General features: G+C 48.0%; 1 protein-coding gene across 2 annotated transcripts in view; it reads right to left on the bottom strand.

Moving 5' to 3' along the window:
* Positions 1 to 20868, bottom strand: part of LOC119174059 (seizure 6-like protein 2) — a 296552-nt gene that overhangs the window by 159022 nt on the left and 116662 nt on the right. For both annotated transcript variants that reach the window (XM_075896298.1, XM_075896297.1), the window contains exons 2-4: positions 3341 to 3694; positions 2833 to 3214; positions 269 to 709 (exon numbers count right to left, since the gene is read on the bottom strand). In XM_075896298.1, the coding sequence (XP_075752413.1) occupies positions 269 to 709; positions 2833 to 3214; positions 3341 to 3678 (1161 nt within the window). In that variant the 5' untranslated portion in view covers positions 3679 to 3694. The remainder of the gene's footprint in view (positions 1 to 268; positions 710 to 2832; positions 3215 to 3340; positions 3695 to 20868) is intronic.

Raw genomic sequence — 20868 nt, 5'->3', positions numbered from 1 at the left:
GGAGTATAATTACTCTGCCATTCAACTTGGTTAACCTAAAAAATATTTATACGGCATCAACTTGGTTTCATTATTAGTACCCTGCGATACGTAAAGATTGTTCATGTTCATTGACACGATAATGGAGCACTTCGTTCATATCCTAACAGAATCGTTAAATACACTCCTTGAATGCAATTGGGTTTTCCTACTTAACTCTGTCACTGGGGATGGGATATGGTACCTGAAAGTTCAAACACCAACAAAGCTCTCTTATCGCACTGCTTACCTGGTGATAATTGTCGACTGGCCGCACCTCCTGCGGCATGCACTGCGGTGGCGAGGCGCTCCATTCGCCGGACGGCAAACACTCAGCCCCTGGCTCGCCAACCATTGCGAAACCACTGTCGCAGCGGTAGGCGACACGCGAACCTATGCCGAGGCTATAGGCCACCAGTGAGCCGTTGGTGGGCATCGCAGGCTGCGGGCAAGCTGCGGGGCGTGCCGCGTACTCCATGTACACCACGGCATCGTTTGTGGGCCGCGCACCCGTCAGCAATAACACGATCAGGCGGTTCGACACGCTCGTCACATTTAGATGCGGCGGCTTCAGCTGCACGCCGCTCATGTTCGCCAGCGGCGTCGACTCGTCGCCGTCGAACAGGTACAGCTGCGGGCCATCACCACCCGCGGCACGCGGGAGCCGCAGCTGCGTGAAGGTCGCCCAAACCTGCTCGAAATGACGCGCTTGTTGTACTCCCCTGCCGCCAGAAAGTGAACATTTCTTGTCCAGGCAAAGCCCTTAATGCGTCTCTCGCAGTGAACACAACGTAATTACCACAGCACACGCAACTTCTCCGTACGCCCAACAAGACGTGTCTAATAACTCCAACATGCCGCGAGTAGCCACCGTAGCCCAAGTTCGGCGTTCTCTCAGTCACACTCTTCTGGCTGTCATATCGCTTATACCCTCTCACCCTTAAGAACTACTCGAGCTACCACGAGCATTCGTGAACACATGGGTTTGTTTACTCATCATAGATGGTCGTTAGTCGTCGGGATGCAGACGCAGAACTAAACGACTATGTGGATGCATCCACGTTAAACGGTGCTCTAGCTGTCAACTATGAACAAATGTTTCGCAAGCTCGCTTTTAACAGCATACGATTACATTACACTCTATAAAGACGCATTTTACTTTTGCGTTTTACTGATCCCTATGACTGAGGAACCAACTATGTTTATTTTTTCCTGGCTACCATGGAAAGATTAAACACATTGGTTCATAGGTGAAAACGCGCACATTTCCCCCTAAAATTAAATAACAACAATGGTGAAGTGAATCTCAAGGGTCATGAAAAGTTCGCTCCTGAAACGACAATGCGGAACAACCGACACCCACTCGCGCAACCTCGGTGACGTCAGCATAAGTTGAGCAGACCTGCATACACGCTTTGCCTATCGAAGAACGCGGAACTTCATGGTACCTTCAGGTACGCGCAATCGGGACAATGCACGTTTGCCATATGCAATCCCCGCTAACTTAATGGTTGGATAGATGAAAGCTTTATTGTTTCCCCAGAAAAGGAGGCCCCTAACTTGAACTGGGCAGCTGACGTCATTTTAAGCAGCGTTCTTTTGGAACGCGGACCGCGTATGGCAAGAAGGCCGATGAGCATCCCTTCCGCGCACTCGCAGACGTTGTAGACCTCGCGTTCATCGATAGGAAAAGTGTCCATGCATGTGTACTCAGGCCACCGTGAATCAGGTTGATGTCGTTAGCACGCGTGGCTGCCGGTCGTGCCACGCTGTAGCTGTAATGCGACCTCCTCACGACCCCTTTAAATGGTGCTATTAAAACTTATACCTGTTCGTACCTCTATACTCCAGTGCACCAACTGAACGAGCTATTCTATAAAACTGAGAAGGTCGTGTTATACACCTGCAACAGCAAGGATTGTGTAGAAGCAGCGGGAACATATCGTCACAATTCGTCATTACAAATGTGCAGTTTTAAGTCGAATGCTCGTTTGCGTGCTCAACTGCCTAAAACAATTCGTATTGATGGGCGCACTTCAATGCTTCATAGTAAATGATCCAAATAGTGATGAAACAGCAGCAGTTTTTTTCTTTGTTTTCTAGAAGCCCGTTTTTACGGACAATACAAAGAACAAAGTTCGGTACTTACAAAGTTGCTACGTTGCTGTATTAAACTATGTTGGCTCAGGTTTGAATGGCGTGAGCTACTTATGCGCCAAGTATTCCTCGACACCGCAAGCAATTGTTCTGCTCCATGGGTTTGTCACTGAGCGGCCTGCTACTTGATACCTCGCTGAGCTTGTTGTCAATAATACAATCTCTATGTTACACGCTTTGTCTTGCGATTACCGTGAAGGTGGCTTCAACCAAATTTTTGAAACGAGAAGTTGAGCCTGCAGTACAACCGTTCTCCGCAGCAGTGAAAACTACACAATCACATAGCAAAGACTCTTACTCCGCTGTGCCATTCGGTCTGTACAGTTTGTTTAAAAAACAAGCGTAGCAAGCATACGACACGAGCAGGGCGCATGAACGTGAATGCACAATGTCACAACACGTTACACTACTATTCCTAGTTGTACTTCTAAAATTATGTTTAGCCCCGTTGATGGCCTCTTTTATTGCAATGTCTAGCTGACTGAAACAAGGTGTGTGACCAGGCTAGTTGCATGGCGATGCGAACAACGCGCAAGACAAGCAATTAAGGGCAAAACAAAAACACTGCGGACCAGCCCTGTCTCCATCGATTCTTTGTTCTTGTGTGTTTCAGGCGATGTTCCCCTCGTCTAGCGAATGAAACCACAGGTGTCTCACCTGCTGTCCGGGCTGTGCGTTGATGTGCCACTCACAGCGCCGGTTCGGCGGCAGCCTCTTTTCGAAAAACCCGGGGCTGGCTATGGCGCCATTGCCGGCGTCTCTGCGCACGATGCCTCGGAGGCAGTTGGTAGCAGCGCATCGCGGAGCGGTGCTGCTCCAGCGCGGCACGCCATCGCTTCCGGCCTCGCAGCGCGCCACTCCCATGTGGCCCACAGGATCCAGCGGCGGGTTGCACATGAAGCGGATCTCACCACCTAGCTGCCACTCGTGGCCCACGACATAGCCTTGGCTCGGGGGCTGCGGCCGCTCGCACTGGCTCGGATTGAAGGCTTGATAGCGTAGTTGGAAGCTGCCCGGCACCGAATCATCGGCCAGGGGGCTGCACGAAACGACACTCGCTTACATCCAGTTGACCTCAAACCGAAAGAGGCATACACTCGAGGCGTGCCACAGGTGCCAGTTGTTTTGCGATGCAAGGACTGTTGAGCTCTCAAACTCGGCATACCTGGAGGCGAAGTCGACTTGCACCAGCTCCCCGGATATCGTGGTTTCGAGGCAGTTAACGCAAGCGTGCGTGAACTCATTCACGCGGCCGTCCACGTTCACGCGCAACACAGCACTCCTTATCGCAGGTGACGGCAGCTGCACACTGTCCAGCCGCACCAGCAACCGAAATCCAGGTGCAGCGCGCAGCATCCAAGTGCAGTTCAGAGGGTCACTCGACCGAAGGGGCCGAGGCGGTCGTACGATGCCTTTGTCAGCGCCGTCTCGAGTCTCACCACACTGCTCTGCTGCGCTGCAGGCCACCAGCAGCACTGAAAGGAGGGCGGACCAGGTCGTCATCACTGCCTGCACTCGCCTGCGATAGAGAAGACAGCGATCAGGTTCAGGCCACAGTATGGCTGATTGGCCCAAACCTGCATCCAAACTTCCTGACTCGCTTTATAAATGAGTGTTGCCTTCGATCTCACTTATTGTTGCACTACATAAATGTGCTACTCAGGTGAACAGCTTATTGCGTCCACTAACAGAAACTGAGTACAGCGGCTCTCTTACGGCACTGAGTAATAATAATATTAGTCATGGTGATAATAATCACATTATTATTAATAATAATAAAATACTAGTAATTGTTAGTATTACGTCCTAAAACCAAAAAAAATTTATGAAAGACGCTGTAGTAGACGGTTGCAGAAATTTCAAACGCCCGTGCTTTCTAAACGAGCACTTGGGTATCTAGCCCTTCACCTCCATCAAAATATGGCATCTGCAGCTGAGTTTTGTTGAAGCACGTAGACGAGAGTTTTGTGTATTCGCGATGTCATCATAAAAAGGCTTACAATTAAGAGCACCCCTACGTTTCTGGGCTCCTGTACAATGTTTCTTGGTCAACCTAGGAAGCCCATAAGATATTAGTCTTGAAATTTCACAGTTGCGTGGAGAATAACACGGCCGACTTCAATAGCATTCTCACCTGTCGAAATTTAAGTAAGCACTATGCATAAACAATAAGCTTCAGTTGATAACGTAGTTTCAATTATGGTTATAGCTTAGGTGTATAGCCAGCGTAGCCGCTGTGCCACGCAATTCTACAATAAGCGTAGCACTCGGTCTACACAAGGACGTCGGTACACGTCATAGCAACAGGCGTGCGCACTGAAAAGGGGGGGGGGGGGGTGGAAAGCAGAGGACAGCCGCCTTCCTTCCTAGCCACCAAAGAGGGGGTGGGGGGGCACAAAGCCGCCCCATACATAGACGTATAGGACGCTGCGACGAACCTTCGCTCCTCTAAATGTGGCACTAACCTCATGCCTATGGTCGTAGTGCTTGGCTCAAAGCAAAAACTTCGATGTATAGGTTGCTGCTCTCCAACTGCTAAGCATCACATCGGGTCCCACAATGCACTGACCTAGATTTTTTTTCGCACACCATGTTCATCGTCATCCACCTAACTGCGGCAATTGCAAGGCAATGTAATCTTTCATGTTCCGCCTAAATATCCGGTCTTGTTATTGCTGCTGCCACGTTGTACCTGCAAACTTCTGAATCTCATCAACCAACATAAATATCTGCCTCCCACTTCCACGTTTTCATTCTGTTGTAATTCAGTCAGTTACCTTTAATTGCGAGCGGTCATACTGCCTATACGCTGCGACCAAGGCCCATGTTTAATTTTTCTTCTTGATTTCAACGACATGTCGTTAACACCAATTTGTTCTCTAACCCACTCTCATTTCTCCCTGTTTCATAAGGGTACACCTATGATTTTGCTTTGCATGACTCACCGCATCGTCCTTAATTTAACTTGATTCCTCTTTGTAAGCCTCCTGGTTACTACTGCTCCGCAGGTAAATACTGGTAAAATGCAGCTGCGACACATCTCCTGTAGGGTGATAGTGGTAAACTCTGATTTGTGATTTGAGAATACTTGCCGATTGTGCTCCACCCCATTATTGTTATTCTAATTATTTCCCTCTCATGATTTGACTCGAATGCCACAACTTGTTTTAAGGATACTTATTTCATTTCAACTACCAGTGTCTCGCAATCAATCGCAAAGCGATGTTCTCTCCCGACACTGTTGCACATTGCTTCAGTTTTATGCGTATAAATTTTCAGACATACTGTTCTGCTTTACTTGTCAAATTCAATAATCATGAACTATAACTCCTCTCTGAGTCATCAATGAATGCAATGCAAAACTAGTCGCCGTACTCGTTGTCCTGTGGCGGTGGTTAAACGGGGCACGGAACAGGCAGCCGGCGTCAGAGCGCCTTTGGCCCGACTTGTAAACGACGGTCATATCAGAATATCCGAAGTCACAGACCCCATTATGCGAGGCGACCTGAAGGCTCTTATTGAAAATTGAAGACAAAGATGCCTTCTTTAATAGCTATTTCGGCTGAACCGTTGGTGCTAGTTTCAAAGCACTTCTGCTCAACAGTATCTCCTGCCTCTTATCCATCTTCGCCACCACTTACCTTCGGCATCCCGTTGCTTAAGTCATGTTGCAAATCAGCAATGTAACTCCATATACTGACAGTTTCTTCTTTCATCTGTGTTTTAACTGCTTGAAGTGATTACCAAATACGGTAGCTCTTCCGGCAGGATGGTGATGCCAACATGTGGTCAGTCTGTCATCACATGTTTGCTTTGTCTGTGCCTCACCCGTTCGTAGCATACTGACGTGTCTATGGAAGTCTTCATGGGCTATAACACTCGTTGGTTTCAAACATACTTTCGCTGCCACATGCAAATACCTTCTTTTCTTCCTTTCCTTGAGTCCTTGTCCTTTCGATGCAGTTATTCTATTGTTCCAAGCTGTTATTTGTTCAATGGGTATAACAGCGTCTCAGTCCTATACAGCTCCTTCAAGTTAGCTAGCCAACAAAGGGCGTGGTAGTCGCTCACAACTTTCACATGTCTCAAGTAGAGGTGGGCGCGAAACTTAGAGGTAGCCTATATAATCGCGAGACACTTCTTTTCTGATATGTAATAGTTGACTTCTGCCTTAGGTAGCCACCAGCTCGCATAACTGACGACCGTTTGAATTTCGTCAATCTTCTGCACCAAGACGGCTCCGAGACGCACATTGCTTGCGTCCGTGTGGATTTTCCTGTCGGCGTCTTCGTCGAAATGCGCAAGTACCAGCGGTGTCTGCAGGCGTAGTTTTAGTTTCTGAAATTCTTCCTCCAGCGGCGTTTCCCACTTGAACTCGACGTCAGTCTTTTCAACGTTAGTGAGTGGCTCGGCGATGCAGGCAATTGTTTTTACGAAACGCCTGTAATAAACGCCCAGCATTCTTGTAGGCGGGTGGCGCGAAAAAACATGGCAGCATATCCACGGAGTGAATGATGGAGAGTGGGGCAAAGCATTCGTCCGTCCATGCGTCCGTCTGTATGACCATCCATGCGTCTGTTCGTGCGCCCGTCCCTGCGTTCATTCATGCATCCGCCCCTGCGTCCGTTCATGCGTCCATCCATGCATCTGTCTGTGTGTCCGTTCGTCCATCTATTCAACACTCCAAGTCCCACCATCTCGCATCTTTTTATCATATATTCCTTATATAGAAGCACCGTCATTCAGTGGACATTCCAAGGACTAAACGAGAGGTGGCACACGCACACTTTCTTACGGCTTGCGCTTCGGGTCTACTTCCCACCTTCAACCACCTTGAGTTCATGGTATATACTAGTTCACTGTATTCATGGCACTGCGGCCCAATGCTCGCTAAACCTTCCTAAAACCAAGGAGGTTACGCCCAGCGAGTATAACGTAGCAACCTTTTCCTGTCAGATAGTGCTCAATGTACATGCCAGTGGCTGGTAATGTGAAATGAGAGACAGGAGGATTCAGCTTTTAATTTCTTACGGCTTGCGCTTCGTACCTGCTTCCCCCCTTTAACCACCTCGAATTCATTCATGGTATATACTAGTTCATTGTATTCATGGCCCTGCGGCTCAACGCTCTCTAAACCTTTCTAAAAGTAAGGAGGTTACACCCAGCGAGTATCATGTAGCAACCCTTTCTTGTCCGATAGTGCTCAATGTACATGCCAATGGCTGCTAATGGGAATCGCAGCGTGCGCGTTGACTAAAAGCCGAATGCTCCTGTTTCTCATTACCCATTAGCAGCCATTGGCATGTACATTGAGCACTATTTTTTATTGTTAAACAACGCACAGAAGAAATCTCTCACCGGCACCACCTTGGAGGTCAAATGTTATACCTATTTCGGGTATGTGCCACTGGTGGTTACGTACTACGAGAGACGCACAAGCCACGCCATAAGGAGCTTCGCCCCTAAAAGCGATGGCGGTTGTCTTCTGTGGGTCAGGGCGTACTTCGGACTTGCTTATAACGTGTCAAAGTGCATGCGTTCCTCCTACGCAAACCGGTACTTCTCTGGCTCGAAAGTGAGTCCGGAGGTTTTGATTGCTTGAAGTACAGCTTAAAGGTGCCGGAGATGCTCGTCAAAACTTGAGGAAAACACGACAGCATCGTCCAAGTACACGAGGCAAGTCGGCCACTTGAATCCAGCCAGTACTGTGTCCATGACACACTGGAATGTCGCAGGCGCCGTGCGAAGACCAAAGGATATGACCTTGAACTCAAAGAGCCTGTCTGGTGTAATGAGGGCAGTCTGTTCTCGGTCTCGCTCGTCTACTTCAATTCACCAGTAGCCTGTTTTGAGGTCCATCGATGAAAAGCATTTCGCGTTGTCAAGTCGATCAAAGGCGTCGTTTATTCGGCGGAGAGGGTATAAGACCTTCTTCGTGATCTTGTTGAGGTGCCGATAGTGAACGCACAAGTGTAGTGTTCTATCCTTTTTCTTCTCTAACACCAGCGACGCCCGTACTTTTTGAAGGCTGGATAATAACGTGGCGGAGCATTGACTCGACTTGTATCTTTATGGCCTCATACTCTGGCGTCGAAACAACGTACGGGCTCTCACGGAGTAGCCTGGTCATTTCTCCTATTACGATTCGATGTGTCGGAATAGGGGTCTGTCGAATTCTTGACGACGACGCAAAGCAGCTCTGGTATTTCAGAAGCAGGTTTATTAGCTGTTCTTGCTTATGCTTAGGAAGGCTCGTATGAACGTCCAAAGCTGGTTGAAGGGTTGGAGTCGTCGGAGTAGATTCTGCAGAATCGGTAATGACGAAGTCATTGCTGGATTGCAATATTGCTTCGGTGTAGGCAACCGTTATGCCTTTACTGACGTGCTTGTACTTCTTGCTGAAATTTATAAGCATCACTCTTGCTTTTCCTCTACGCAGTTGGCGATTACTTTTGCGTCGCAAATATCACAGTTGATCAGCAGGTGCTGATTGCCTTCAACGACGCATTCGAAGTCTTCTGGTTTCGGAGTGCCGACAGAAATAGTGACGCTTGAGCGATGCGGAATAGTGTTTTTTTTTCAAGCACAGTCAAAGCTTGGCTTCCTGGCGGAGTGCGCGGGGGCACTGCTTTTTCTGTGCTTAGTGTTATTGACTTTGTTTCCAGGTCGATGACGGCACCGTGAAGGCTTAGGAAGTGCATACCAAGGAGCAATGCTGTAGTACGACGAAGCTTGCGAGGTAAATGTTGCTGTTAATGGCGACTCTGGCTGTGCAGATTCCCGCCGGCGTAATAAGGGACCTCCAGCACTAAGAATTCGGAGGCCTTCCCAAGCGGTCTTAACTTCCTTCAGCTTTGCGACGAACGTCCCACTGATGACGGAATAGTCAGCTCCGGTGTCCACGATAGCTGTAACCCCGTGCCCGTCGGTAAGGACGTTGAGGTCGCTATTTCATCACTTCGCGTTGCAGTTGGGTCGTGGCGTCAGATCACGGCTACGAGGTTTTTGTACCGCTTGTTCAACGTTGCACCGTAAGGTCTTCGGCTGGCACCAAAGTATCGACGTCGGAGCTGCGTTCGGGGGGCAATTTTATAATTTTCACTTTTGTTTGATTCGGTTTTTGCCCACAGAGCCTGGGTTAGGACTGCTTATGCAAACTGCGTAATATTGTTAGAGAACGTTCACGATCGTTGTAGATCTTTCTTTTAAGATTGCCCACTAGACGCGAGCACTCGATATTATTCCAGAGCTTGCGGAAGACACTGTGATAAGGTTGGAATATTCGACGACATTTGTATAAATGTCACCGCGCTTCGTCGCATTTAAGTTGATCGTCGACTAACGCTCTGTTCTCCGCAATCTCTTCCTGTGTATTGCTGTAATCTGACTTTCCGTGTCCTGGCCATATTTGTTGCAAAATAAACACTTCTCATCTGAACATCGAGTGTACTGCCTTCATCCACATCACGACCCGATGACATCTGGTGGAGATGCTGTTTTTTACGTTCTGAACGACCCCGCCAAGCCGCGAACCCAGCATAAGTAGCAAAAAAGACACCGAGGCTAACCCAGAACAGCGAATGAACAAGCCACGGACGGCAAGGACTGGAACCAGAATACGGGCTCCTTCCTCTAACAACCATGCAGTCCCGAATACCGAGATCGATAGCAGCAACAATGACCGCCCCCGTGCAGCTTGGCCTGATCGTTCTCCCGCAGCCCAAGGAGCCTATAACGTTCCATAGATCGTCAGTCAAAGACCCAGAAAGCTGGACCGATCTATACGACCGAGTCACCACCTTGAACATCTGGGAACCCAAAGAAAAATTACGCCCCGTCTACTCCTAGAAGACGCCACCAAGACGTGGTTCAAGAACCGGGATTCTACACTACGAACTTGTGATTTCTTTCGGGCCATGTTCCTGAGCATCTTCACGAGCGTCGTCTGCAAGTAAAATGCGGCCACGTTGCTGGAGACACGGGTGCAACTCCCCAAAAATAATGTGACCGTCTTCGTCGAAGAGATGACGCAGCTCTTTCGACGCGCCGACGCCGGCATGGTTTAAAAGAAGTTCAGGCTCCTGATGCGAGGGGTCAAGCAAGAATTGTTTGCACGAATTTTCCGGAACCCAGGCAAGACTGTCAATGAATTTCTTACCGAGGCCAGGAGAATAAAATGGCTCGCTTGAGATGCAGACAACGCAGTACAACCGCTGCCTCTTATTCAACTGCGCCGAATACTTTAGCACCGACAACCTGCAAGAGACCATTCGAGCGATCGTGCGAAAGGAGCTGCGTAAGCTGTTTCCTTCGACGCAGCCCCAGGCTAATTCTATCGCCAAGACTTTCCGCAAAGACGTCAGAAAATCGCGAATAAGCACCGAAACCTGAACCAGAAGCTATGAGCCACGCAGATGCAGTGCGCCGCAACGCTTTTGCAGGCCCGCGTCAGGACACTGCTTCGCCGCAGTTTTTCCGCCAGACACCGCCACCACTACTACCGACGCCATACCCCCCACCTGCCGGCCAGCGCTACGCTTCTGAGAAGACTGACGTCTGGCGCGCCTCTGATCACCGCCCACTGTGCTACCACTAGAGTGAAGACGGGCACACGCACTGCCGCTGCCAGTACCGCCAGATGGGACTACGTAGTTTTGCCATCGACGCGCCACGTCCACAGCATTGTGAATGGCCACGTTATTTATTTATGTATTTATTTATTTATTCATTTTATTTGCCACAGCGTCAATTAGCATTACAGTTGAGAAGCGTTTACAAAAAGTAGATTACAAAAAAAGATGCATTGTCAGCCAAACAAATAATCAAAGTCACCTCAATCACAATCCGCAACACCAATGCATATAACAATGTAAAATGCAACGCACTTGTTCTAACAGAAAATAAAACAAATCATTTGACATGATAGAGGAAATGTTCGAAGGCAGTTGGTTCCATTCTCTTCTTGTTTTGGTAGAAAAATCATTGGAATCTTTCTTATCTTGAACCTATGGTCAACGCGATCTGAGACGTAGTACGGCGTGAGTGAATATTTTGCTTTATCGATTCCAACATGCAACTATAAATAGCATCAAAGAACTTCAATCAAAAATTACGTCGACAATTCCGTAAGCATTCCCAATTTAATCTTTCTTTCCGTCTTGCCACGCCAATATTTGTACTGTGAATCCCCAATATAAAGCGAGCACCTCAATTCTGAATCCTTTCTAAATGATCAATGTCTCACTTAGCTGGAGGGTCCCAAACTGCGCAGGCATATTCAAGATTGGATCTAACACTGGTCATCTTGAAAATAGTTCTTTATTAAGACCAGGAAAATATTTCATATTCTGTCGCGAAAATACCAGCACTGCTTTGCTGCAACGTAATTAACTTCTCTCTGCCACCTTAGCTGAGACGTAAAATAAACACCCAGATATTTGTATTCAAATACCTGTTTTAAGCTTACGCAATTCATATGATAACCACTCACACGTGGATTCTTTTCCTGGTAAATGCCATGTAAACTGTTTTATTTATATTTAGTTTCATATTGTTACCGTTGATGACTGCACACGGGTGGCGAGTTCTTGTCACACGGCCATTTGTCGACCGGACGGGTCCCCAAAGATGTCGCGTAGTCGTTCCTTGATCATACACGCGGGAAGTCATCCAAGTAAAAGATTACGTTGGCGAGCATCACGGTAGAGTCCCATCGGTGAGTCAGGCTAACGCGCTCGTACATGCGGAGCCAGTAGTCGACGTCAAAGCCAGGCTTAGCGGAGAACGTACCGGGATCGCGGAGGTGGGACAACGCAAGGTACGTAATAGCTGGCGCTCTAGCTCAAGGCGGTGACGGGTTGTTATTATTGGAAGCCATGGCCGGAAGCTGGACGGTGCGGCCACTGCGAAGTTTCGTGGTGAAGACGGGGAAAGTTCCACCTCCACCAACTATGTTACGGAGACGCCGTATCGACGAGGCTTGGATGAAATATATTTCAAACCAGTAGCAGTGGCGTGACAGGTTGACCAGACACCGAGAGAAGACCACTCCTCGTCCTCTTTGTCAAGCACACACGTGCATCGTCCCACAAAATTTCAACGTGAGTGTATCAATATGCCATTTTGCACACCGTTCGGCCGTTCTGTTCAGGCCTTGTTGGAGCGCCACTTCATCGGCCATACCTTTCATTTCTCTATATAACACACAATCATCGGCGAATAAACGCATTTTCGATTAGATACCATCAAATATATCTTTTATGTTTAAAATAAATAACAGTGGTCCCAACACAGACCTTTGAGGTACACCGGATTTGACGTTCGCGATTCCAGATGGAGCTCCGTTTATTATGACGAATTGCTTTCGTGGTGTTAGGTACGAGCTTTTCCATGAAATAATCTGCGGGTGTATAGTATAGATCAAGCTTTTTTTACTAATGAAGCATGACGCACAGTGTCGAACACCTGCTGAAAATCCAGGAACGCTCAGTCTACAGAAAGCCGATGATCTAGAGCTTTTGCTAAGTCATGTGTAAACTCTGTTAGCTGCGTCACACAAGACGGACCTTTCTGAAAGCAGTCCTGCACTGGCTCAAACAAACAATGCTCTTTAATGCTTGCCAACAGGGGTATACAAAACATGCACTAACATCTTACAAGAAACACGTCAGAGAAACCGGTCAATAGTTTCCTACATCACCGCGGGCGTCTGACTTACAGATCAGAACGACAGACCCAACTTTTCAGTCATCCAGACGAAAACACTCTTCCAGTGATTTCTCACAAAATATCTTTAACTATGGTGCCACTGATGTGGCACGAAGTTGTAAATAACGATTTGGAAGGCCATCAGGACCACAAGCCTTTGACGTAACCCTTGCAGTAACGTCGCTGACCTTCTCCGGAGCACATAGGACACCCCGGGGATCTTCTCGTTTACCCTCACCTTGCCGCTACATATCACCGCACCGTCGGCAATACACTAGGGGCCGGTCGCCTATAGCCCGTATCAGGAAATTAAGAAACGCGCGTAGCATTATATACTTAGCCATTTCGGCCTTCGCGGCAATGCTCATTATCTTCGTATAATTATTAATATCGATAGTCTACGTTACATCTTTTGATCATGCATTTTCACAAGCCAGCTATCAATGGTTGCAGTTAAAGTGGGCATTCTTTGAAAGGCACGACTCACATAGAGGTTTTATGAAGAAATTCTTAAGAAAGCGTTTGGGATGGCACAAGCACCCTCACAACTCCCCATAACTGACTCCTCAGATTACGAACGCTAGTGTACTGAAGCGTGTGCGAGTATAAGCGCGGGCCGATGTAAGGCGGACGGGCATAGCCTATCGAACATTACCACTAATAGTTGTTTTGCAAATAAATTTGCCTCGTAGAGGTTCACTTTTCTGCCGATATATATTAGCCCGATTCTGGATATCATCGCAGCTGTCCACAGATAACAAAGTTTCGTCAGCATAAATTAAGATTCGGAGCTGGTGCTCTACTAGCATACCGGCATGGCATACTTGTACTAAAAACAATGTTCCTTCTTTTCCGTGCGAATTTAATTCACCCAAGTTGCATCAGTGAAAGCTTGGTCAACGGACACTCATGCCACAACGCCTTACTTACATCAACGTTTTCCTTCCTGCCTGTGCCTTCGCATTCTAAGCCACCTGAATTTTCTCAATTTACACACGTCACATACTGCATACTGTCGTCAGCGATACCAGCTTCTTCTACAATAAATATTTCAGTAGATGTCATAATAGTTTCAGGTGGATTGTGTCATCATACTGCACAGTAGTCTTAATAAAGCTCATGCCTTGAAGTCGATTTTCTATTCCAGATGTATTGACATTATGCGCGCGTACAAAGAGTCATTGCCATCCAACCGGCCATCGGAAATGCGCTATGGTGTCATCCCAAAGTGGCCTTCCATTCTGTCCACGCGGCACAAGTTATTTTTGCCAGACCACATTTTCAGTGGTCTATGTAAGCGTTTTTCAAGAATTTGTCAGCGCAAGCGTTCACTCAACTGTTGGAGGGACGAAGTAAAGGACGGAATGCGAGGAATTCGGCAGATCCCACGTACTTGGGAATGGACGTTATGCGAAGCATACGGAGGGTAGGTGGCTGTGTTGCAAATTTTTATTGAGCGACACGTCATGAATTGACGGTAAATATATGTACAAATGTTTCACGTACAGGCATATGTTGAAGAGTTGCAGATGTTTATTAACCAGGGAAGTGTGCTGTGTCTAGGTACCTTCCTTTTGTACTTGAATTTGCTCGCGCAACTCAGTTAAGAAGTTTTTATAACCAGTCGTTCGCACTTGCGCAACGATGCCAACTGTAACATGCGTATTAGCAACACTAGAAGCTGATATAAAGCGCCCATGCTTGCAAAGATGCTGGTCCTGGACACTGCTACATCAATCATGGCAAATACCCACAATTGACGTTAACTATACGTGACGGCTGCATCAAAGGAGTACGTGTGTAATGTTTATAAAATTGGGTAGCCAGCACTGCAACAACAATCGACGTTTCACAAAGATTACTATTTATTTAAAAATTAGTTACGTGACTTGGCTTGGCACTGTGGTAAAATGCTTCATTGCCACGCAGAATGCTTGGGTTCGATTCCAGCTGGGACCCTGATACTTATTCTTTGCATTCGTCGGGTCGATGCTACCGATGTCGGGTATTTCCTAACGCTCGCGCGTTATAATTACCCATGTGTGTTTTTTCGTTCCTGGGTAGATACCAAGTGTTATTAACCTGTGGCACATACTCGCCCATTGGTATGTGCCACTCTCTAGCGGGAAGTGTTTGACGACGAACGCGACGGTATTGTAACATTATTCATGTTTTGACCAGCGCGTCATATTCGTCAAAACCTCTTACCCTCCCATGCTAATTTTGGTTCACGCCAAGTTAAGGGGCTGACCCCGAGAGCACATAAACGTAAGCGGCTAGATACTTGGATAGATATGCTCAAAGTTGTCGAAGTTCGCTAAGAAGTGCTTCGCATTTAGAAGAACGCATACGAGGTTGTATATGCTCCTCTTTGCGTTCCGGTTTTTACTTTGTCCCTCCAGCACTTGAGTAAGTGCTTGCGCTGAAAAATGTTCTAAAAATGCCCTCTAACCAACTAGCCCAAAGCGCCCTCCTTCATCTGCATAAGCGAATGATATATTTCTCTCCCTTGGCTACTAGGTTAACTTAGTGTTACTTTCTACCACTTTTTTCTGGAACTTTCAACAGCTTAGTTCTAACTTAGTTAATTACGCACTTGGTTTTATCCTAGTTTTGTTGATGAGGCTGAAAGAAAAATCTAAATCAGAAGCGGTGCCTTGCAACACTTTTTGCCCCCTTTCACTTACGCGAGCTCTGCTTCGGTTGTGCTCTCCCTCATGCGTCCGGGGCGCTGACTGCGCTCCCACTGACACTGCGTTCGACTAGGAGAATGCCTCCTTTATTGCCACTCCACCGAAACTTTTTCCTCGTTAGGAAATTGACTGATCAATTATTTCGACGATTAGCGACACGCAACAAAGCACTCTTTACGTGATGCGAGCTTACTACGAGCTACTCAGTCATGAAGCTTACTTATAAATGACAGTGTACTTCGCGGACTTCGGTTTATTGTGGCCCTGGCTGAATTAACATGGAGCAGCGGAGGGCGAAAATCTCATTTAAACGATAAATATTGTACGCGAGCCTGCGGTGTTTTAGTTACTGAACTGCATGGTGTTCGAAATCATTGCAGGCAACATCACAAGCAAAGGAAGAAACAAGGATTGTTTTTTATTAATAACGGAATTTAAGACTATGAAAAAAAAACGCCAACCACGCAAGTTTTTTGCCCGAGTCAAATACAACAACATTGAGCGTTTTTTTTTTTTTTTTTTTTGTCGAGGCACATACACTTACGTACCGATAATATGAAGACAAGATGAACCGGGCTGCCGTATTTCGCACTTATTCGAGTAGGCTAGACAATAGAGCGTGATGTGGGTGCCAAATGATGGAGGCGTGTTCCAAAGAAGGCCTGATGAAGAAATTATACGCACGAAGCCTTCTAGCGTTGTTTGTGGGATGCAGGCTACGTTTAAGGCATCCTAATTTTTGCATGCTTTGGAAATGACGTGTTCAATGTGCGAATTCCGGCCTAAGTTTGACGTAATAAATACACCAAGGTATTTAGTTGAGGGTACTGGGCGGATGTTAGCACCACAGTATTTTATATTGGTTAGCGTTCGGTCAAACAGTTGAAAAGAATGACATGCATTAGGTGTTTGAAATATTCATTTCCTATTGCCTTGTATATGTGTTATGCTGTCTGACTGCAGTGAAGTGACATCAATGTTGCTGGTTATTGCTTTATAAATGACGCAGTCATCTCCGAAAAGGCGTATTTCAGATGTGAGATTAACAGCCATTTCATTTATGTATAATACCAAAAGTAATTGGGCCAAAGACGTCGCCCTGGGGAACTCCCGAGATGACGTCAGCCCGATTACAAAAGCAATCTTGCAATCTGATTACCTGAAATATATTAGCAAGGAATTCCTCAATCCATCTGATTACCTGAAACATATTAGTAAGGAATTCCTCAATCCATCGTGTCGAGTTGTATTGAAGTTGTAAATTTTTAATTTTGAGTTTTAGGCGATTGTGAGGAATGCATGAGGCCGAATGCTTTGGAATATCAATGAAGACGGTGTCTATGTAAATGTCACGGACGGCCATTTTCGGCGACCCCGCGTCACGGCAATTAACGGGCGCCGTACTCCCCCACTGACCGTGGGAACGGCGGGCGCATGAAAGAGAGCCGAGAAGTGCAGAATGGGGTGCTCTTCTCCGAACGTCACCGCCGACGTTTGATCCTTGTGTAACTGCGGCGGCGCCTGCAGGGTCGTGCAAGGCCGCGATGTACCCTGAACAAGGATTAGACTACGGGACGCACCGGCTGAGAGCCAAACAGTCTGACCATTCCCACGGGGAAAAGCGTGGGAAAACCTCTGGTGGCCAAGCCATAAGACAACACCCCAACAGGTTGTCACTCTCGCTAGTTGAAGGCCCTCTCCTACTTAAAAAGGAGTGGGGTCAGTATATTTTTAGGGCGGAGTTCCCATCAATAAACGCGCATGATTGGACCAATGTAGCGGTCTCTTGTCCCCTAGGAAGAGAGCGAGGAGACACGAGGGGGATTTAAGCGCAGGATTTCGCCCTGCTAGGCAGACTAGTCGCTGACCAACATGGTGTAGAAACAGATAAACAAGCATCTCTTCTAGAAGTTTTTAGTGTGGCTCTGTATCAGCTGGCCACCTAAACTTAGCCGTTCGTCTAGTTGTGACGCGATATTAACGTCTGCAACGTAGACAGCGGGACTTCGCCTCGAGTTAGCTCAACCTGCTCGAAGTCACCTGCAAGCACTAGCCTCCCGGAGCCACCAGCGTTGCAACACCGCCGACATCGCAGTAGTGCCAGAACTCTCTTCGACTTCTCGCATCCGATCGTCGGGGACGCAACGCTGCCGGTCATCACACGTATGCCTTCGCCTGTTGATATCTTCGAACTTTCTCCTCCGTAGTTCTATTGTTGTTAGTTTGTGTAGTTTGTAATAGTTCTCTCTCGTAAGCTGATTTATTGTTCTTTATATATTTTTGTTGTATCAAGTGTTGATGTGTTTTATTAGTTGTATTGAAGTGTTCTACTAGATCCCGTGTGCTGCAATATCACTAGAGCAAAGTCTGTTTTGTTTTCTCACGTCTCTGATCTCGTCACTGTCTCTGCTTGCGTACGGAACGAACTAACCTGCTGTCATTCCCGTCGCCGATTTCGCGCTGGCGACGCTAGAGTGGCAGCTTGTAACAAAACTGGAGTCCGCGACGAGGACGTTCCGTACAAGAGTAAGACAGTGAGGGGGGAACGAAGACCGTGCGGACAGCGTGGTGATAGAGCCGCACAGTTGAAGCAGTTGCATCCTGCATATGATTGCGCTGGTTTTATAGTGGCATTATAGTGAGAGTTTGCAATATCGAGTGTATGGATTTTGATATGTGGATCGCGCACGGTAAACAGTTAGGCCTCGAGGGCGCCGAACTGAGAAAATGGGTTAAGGAGCAGCAGGAAAAGGCGCAGGCGTGAGCCAGAAAAGAGCGGGCACTGGCCCGGGTGGAAAAGGAAAAAGAAAGGGAGAGAGAACGCGAAGAAAAGGAGAGAGAGCACAAAGAAAAGGAGAGAGAACGCGAAGAAAGGGAGAAAGAACAAGAAGCGGCAAGGGAAGCGGCTAGGGAAGCCGGAGAACGGGAAGTGCAGTTACTGCAATTAAAGATTCGCCTCAGTGAGAGTAGCAGTGTGAGCCGAACCAGCAGTGAGCACGGCGATGCTGGGGAGAAGCCGAGTTTGCGAATACACGCAGGTAGACTGCTCGTCACTTTTGACGAAGGAAGGGACGACTTAGATGCGTTTATACACCGGTTTGAGAGCATCGCCAGAGGGCAAAAGTGACCTGAAAGCCAATGGGCGACGGCGCTTTAAACATGTATTACAGGAGCAGCGCTAAGTGTTTATGGCAGGCTACCACCTACACATGCAGCGGACTACACCAAGGTTAAAACCACCCTCCTGAAGCGCTTTCGCTTCACGGCATTTGGGTTCCGAGACAAGTTTATTAAGGAGAGGCCGGTAGGGGGTGAAACAGCAACACAGTACGCGGCTCCCTTAAGACAATACTTCGATAGATTGGTTGAGCTGTCCAAAACTGAGACAGAATTCGAGTCCCTCCGCGCATTGTTGATTAGAGAGAGGTTTTTGCATGGATGTGGTTCGAACCTGGCATTATATTTGAAAGAAAGGAAGGCGGAATCCCTGGGAGACATGCTTGAGCTGGCAGACCAGTTTTTGGAAGCTCAGGGTGGAGCAAGCCTAGCGAAAACAAAGAAAGATAGTCTCCTCACGGACGAGATGGGGAAATACGAGAAAGGAGGTAACAGCCCCGCACCACTACCACGGTGCTATATTCGCAATCGTGGGAATCACCCGCCACACTTGTGTCGCAACAGACCTGCCGCTAATGTAGCCAACGTCTGCTTCAAGTGTGGGAAAAAATGACATAGGGCAAACGACTGCCGGTCAGGAGCAAATAACTCACTCCAGGCATCCTGCCTCTATGCACCAAGGGAAACGCGTGAGGATCCCATATGCGACGGGTATATCGAGCTTAGGAATGGCGAAAAAGTCCCCGTCGTCAACGCCGCAAGGGTGACACCGCCGAAAAATCTGGCCGAGAACCTACCAGTGGCCACATTGACCCTCCGAGGCACAGACATATCAGTGTTGCGGGATACGGGGTGCAACACAGTAATCGTGCGGAGGAAGACAAGCTGACAGGTACAAGCAGCCTCGTCTACTTGGTTGACGGAACAGCGAGGATGCTGCCCGAAGCACGGATTGAGGTTGACACCCCCTACTTTACTGGCAATCTGACCGCACTATGCCTGCAAGATCCACTGTATCACCTCATTCTGGGCAATATCGATGGCGTAAGACCTCCTAACGATCCCAGAAAGGAGACTGAAAAACCTGTCTCGACAAAGGAGTTAAGGGAAGAGCCTGTAGCAGCAGCTATCACCCGTTCTCAAGCAAATGCACAGCCGGAAAAATTTGCCAAGCTTCGTACGCCTGGGACCACGGCGAGATTGCCGGGAGATAACTATGGCTGCGAGCAGAGGGGAGTTGCGACACTCAAACAGTGTTTTGAGAAGATCGGCAGGAAGCAAACATGCCGAAATGAGAAGGGAAGCGTCGAGCATAAACAAGAACAGGGACTGCTGTACCGACAGTACACAGAGGCCAACGGACGGCTTGTACGCCAGTTAGTCGTTCCGCACTGCCACCGAGAAGCTGTGCTTAAAACAGCACACGATGGTATAATGTCAGGACACTTGGGCACGCAGAAAACCAAGGACCGGATTTCGGAGGAGTTCTTTTGGCCAGGCATCACAGCTGACGTAAAAAGGTTCGTCGCCTCATGTGACATTTGTCAGCACACCGTGCCCAAGGGCCGTGTACCACATGTTCCACTGGGGAGGGCACCCATAATTGACACCCCGTTCAAGCGAGTGGCGATCGATATAGTGGGACCGATTCGCCCGCCCTCAAAGCATGGGAACCGATACATTTTGACTTTAATGGATTATGCCCCCCGGTATCCAGACGCAGTGGCGCTCCCGAGTATCTAAACTGAGCGAGTGTCTGAAGCCCTGGTCGAGATATTTTCCTGGTTTGGCGTCCCCCGCGAGGTACTGAGCGACCGTGGCACGAACTTCACATCGGACCTGATGAAGGAAGTAGCGCGGCTCCTTTCCGTGCGCCAGCTCCACACCACCCCATATCACCCCATGGCGAATGGCTTGGTGGAAAAATTCAACGGCACCTTAAAATTAATGTTGAAGCGCATGTGCGCCGCAAAACCGCGAGATTGGGACCGCTACCTGGCACCTCTCCTCTTTGCCTATAGGGAGGTTCTGCAGGCCAGTATGGGGTTTTCACCCTTCAAGCTTCTCTACGGCCGCCATGTGAGGGGACCCTTGGCGATATTGAAGGAGCTGTGGACGAACGCCGACTTGACTGAAGAAGCTAAGACGACGTACCAGCATGTCATCGACCTTCGGA

Source organism: Rhipicephalus microplus, chromosome 5, assembly GCF_043290135.1.
Source record: "Rhipicephalus microplus isolate Deutch F79 chromosome 5, USDA_Rmic, whole genome shotgun sequence".
NCBI classification, from domain to species: domain Eukaryota; kingdom Metazoa; phylum Arthropoda; class Arachnida; order Ixodida; family Ixodidae; genus Rhipicephalus; species Rhipicephalus microplus.
The sequence above is the reverse complement of the archived record's forward strand: the minus strand, read 5'-3'. Positions and strand labels throughout refer to the sequence as shown.